The 3,653-nt window shown below is 62.2% G+C and overlaps 2 protein-coding genes across 2 annotated transcripts; both read left to right on the forward strand.

The window, feature by feature from the left end:
• Positions 1-516: 516 nt before the first annotated feature.
• On the forward strand, positions 517-2,262 carry ABB37_06754 (TATE DNA Transposon; the record flags this gene model as incomplete). The annotated part of the gene is made up of 1 exon (XM_015805135.1): positions 517-2,262. The coding sequence occupies one exon, from the start codon at positions 517-519 to the stop codon at positions 2,260-2,262; it is 1,746 nt and encodes a 581-aa protein (XP_015656428.1).
• Positions 2,263-2,771: 509 nt separating this feature from the next.
• On the forward strand, positions 2,772-3,653 carry ABB37_06755 (TATE DNA Transposon; the record flags this gene model as incomplete). The annotated part of the gene is made up of 1 exon (XM_015805136.1): positions 2,772-3,653. A coding segment is annotated over one exon (882 nt), but the record flags the coding sequence as incomplete, so codon positions are not given.

Genomic DNA, 3,653 nt, shown 5'->3' on the forward strand with positions numbered 1-3,653 from the left:
TGGCCCATGTGGATCTGTCGGACCTCGAGGCCTTCCTTGGAGGACTGCAAGCCTCGGATGCGCAGCGGCACCAGGAGATAGAGTCGAAATTGAAGACTCTCATCTCTACTGCGCGGAACCAGGAGCAGCAGCAACACCAGCAGCAACGCCGCACCAACGCTGGCCGCGCGCGCTCTCGCCGTACCGCGTACTACAGCGGCGGCGCTGCCCCCGACACGGTACCCTCCTCCGCCGTTCGCCCACCAAAAAACGAGGGAGCCCTGCCGCCCCGGTAAAGGGCCGGCGGGGCCACCAGAGGCTCATCCAGCTGCGCCGTTCGGTGAGGTCGTGTGGGGAGGTGACCTCCGCCAAGGGCGCACGTCCAGTGTTGAGCTGGATGACCTGTATCGCCGCTACCTCCCTTCGGGGCAGACGTTCCCGTGTCGCACTTTACCCGACCTTGCGCCACGTGGTGTCCTTGACCCCCTCTCCAACCCCGCTGTCTCTGCCCTCAAGCGGAAGATCGAAGCCCGCCTGATGGCGCACGGCACATTGTATGTCCCCCTCTTTAGCCACCACCACTGGATCGCAGGCATCCTCTCCAGTGCGTCTTGTGATGGAACAGGCGAGGGACTGCTTCTCCGGATCTTCGACTCTGCGCCGTCTTGGGCGGTTCACAGAGATTTGTGGAAGCGGGTCCGTCGCATCTGGCCTGCGATAGAGCTGGAATTTTGCCCTTGCCAGCGTCAGGCACGCGACAGCGACGACTGTGGCATTTTCATGACAGCGAACTTCTTTGCGCATCATTTAGGCATCACCATCGTCCCCGCGGCTGACCTCCCGGCACGCCTGCGGACTTTTCTCTTCGCCGCAGCCCAGAACCACCCGAAAAGAGACGTTTTTCTGCGCAACATCAGCGCGGCCCTCCTCGGGAAGCCTTCCTCCCTCATTCCTGCGCCGCACCAGGCGCCTGCAACCCCACCACCTCCAACGGCCCTGAACAAATTGCAGCCGGCCGCCACGACGGACTCACCGCTTACGGGTTGTGCCGAGGGTGCTTGGGAGGCGACCTACGAGTCGAGCGAGCCCCACGCGTGGGTAATCGGTATGGGCTACATGTTGTCCGCATCTGTATTGGCTTCGGTGGCTGACGGTCAGTATCGCGCGCTTATAATTCCCGCCATCCGTCAGCGCGTCACTCGCGCCGGTTTCCCGACGGGAGTGCCGCAAAGCGTTCCGTCCGCCCTCGCGAAGCTTGGGCACACTCCTCTTCACTATGGGGTACAGCAGCCAATGGGGCCACCGCGTATTCTTGAGGACGTGGATATCCGCTCCAGACGATATTTTTTCTTGATCCGAGCAATGGAGGATGTCCCGCTTCCGGCCAGCATCGATGAGCACGTCTTTACGCTCGGGGCGGAGCACCATGCGGATGTCCGCTCACGTACCGAGCAGCCTGGCCACGATACGGTGACGCGTGAGGTCTCCGTGGCATCTGTCGGCTTGTACGTGCTCAGCGCGCCGGTACACACTGGTTTGCCATCTCCTGTGCCGCGACGACGTGTTGATCAGAGGGCCGTTGCTCAGGGTTCCCCGGTGGACGACCCGCATGGGGAAATGGACCGTGCGCTGAACACAGGGCTTTCAGGTCCTTTAAACTGGAACGGCAGGCATCCGGAGGGGTGTGCCTGTCCGCGGGATTGGTTCATCCATCCCGGAAAGCCCCCTCATGTGTCTCAGGTGGCGTGGGCGGCTATGAACCCGCAGGTGCGCATCCAACACCGCACGTGGCTGGAGAACCTGCGCGCGATGCCCCAGGATCTCTTGTCGCTCCCGCTGCACACGGCGGCGGTCGAGCTGGTGCGAAGGATGGGCTGCGCACGCCATTGGAAGTGGTCGACGATGGCGCGACACTACGCGTCCATTCAGGCCGCTCTACTCCAGCTGCCCCTCTACACAAACCAGACGCGGCCGGTGGACTTGGCCCGGGAACCGGAGTGGCGCCAAGCTATATCGGGAGCCCGACGTTTCGAGCGCGAGTCGGAGCCACAGCCGCCGGTGCCGTTGTCGGTGGAGGAGTACAAGCGGGTCTTGACTGCAGTCCGCGTCGACCCCGAGTCTGACGCTTTTCTTGTGCTGATGTGGGCCTGCGCTGCGCGGCCTGGCGATGTGACGAACCTGCTCGTCAAGGACATTCATTTTGCAGAAGAGGTAGCACCCCGTTCGGTCCGCATGCAGGTGACGGTGCGTCGGGGAAAAGGTGCCCGGTTCCGCGGGCCGTAGACGATCCCGACAGTTTTGAGCCGCGTGGATGCCAGCGTGGTGCAACGCATCATGGCGAACCGTCCACTCGGGGGCAGAATATTCCCCGACGATATCCCGCTGCGCACCCGAGTGCGAGAGGCCATCCGTGCGGTGAACTCGTCGGCGGCGCTTCCATCGCTTCGCAAGGGGGCCACCAGGAACCTAGCGGCGCAAGGGGTGCCGGAGGCGATCCTGATGCGGATCACCGGTCACACGCGGTTGGAGACCCTGCGGCGGTACTTGGGCTATGGCCTGCAAGCTACGGCGGAGGACGTAGCTGCACAGGACAACGTTGCTGCGGTCTTGCAAAGGCAGAGCACCTAGGCCGGAAGGCCCCCACTGCAAGAGACTTGAGGGTTGACGACAACGTCCTCCTTGCGGAGATCCGCCGGCGTGAAGGGCTACCACCGCTGCAGCTTCCACCACCGTCCGCCTGGCCACTGCATCTCAAAGAGACGACGCCCCTCGACGCGGAAGCGCTTTTCCGCATGCCCACCGCCCACTCCTGGACTCGCAGTTTTTTGTCGGAGTCGTTCCGTTACATGCGACCCGAAACATTTCAGTTCCTGCGCACGTCGCGCACGGTGAAAACTGTCAAACTGTCGCAGACGGATTTGGAGGCGGCTGTGGCCCGCGGCAAGTTTGAGCGCTGCAGCGAGAATGTGCGCCACCCGCTCCCAGATGGGGTGCACGGTGTGAACTTGTTCACCGTGTACGAGGCGAAGGGCCGCCGCCGCTTGATAACGGAGTCGCACCTCAACGGAGTCATCCGGAAGAGTGAACTCCCCTCCATCACCCGCCTATCGCGTCTGGAGCGCCGCCAACGTCTCCGCTTCGCCCGATACATGTTCCAGCTCGACTTCGAGGCGTTCTACGACGCTATCCCTCTGCCAGAGGAGATCAGGGACAAGTTCGTTTTTCGCGCGCGAGATGGTGGCATGTATCGCCTGAAGACGCTCCCGACTGGTGCGAGGTGGAGCGTCGCAGTAGGCCAGGCAGTTACGTGGACCATCGTCGACATAGACACTCCCGTGTTTATTGAAACGATGATCGACAACATCTTGGTGGCCGCGGCGGAGGGTCAGGAAGCGGCATTTGTGTCGGCGGTGCGCCAGATTGTTGGCCGGATACGGCAAGCCAACCTCCTCACCTCCCCTGAGCGGGAGACTGTGGCTTCGTGGACGGATGAAGAGCTGTTGTGCGAAGGAAGAAAAGGTTGTGTGTTTTGGGGTGAAGAGTTTGCCTGGATGGAGGGGCAGCGGCAGGTTCGCAATTCGATCAAGACGGTGACCAAGCTGGATTTAGCGGCGCAAAAAGACCAGTTCACCATTCGATCCTTCGCGTCGTTGGTGTCACTTATTAGTTACGCA

This window comes from Leptomonas pyrrhocoris (genome assembly GCF_001293395.1).
Source record: "Leptomonas pyrrhocoris isolate H10 chromosome Unknown, whole genome shotgun sequence".
Lineage (NCBI taxonomy): Eukaryota > Euglenozoa > Kinetoplastea > Trypanosomatida > Trypanosomatidae > Leptomonas > Leptomonas pyrrhocoris.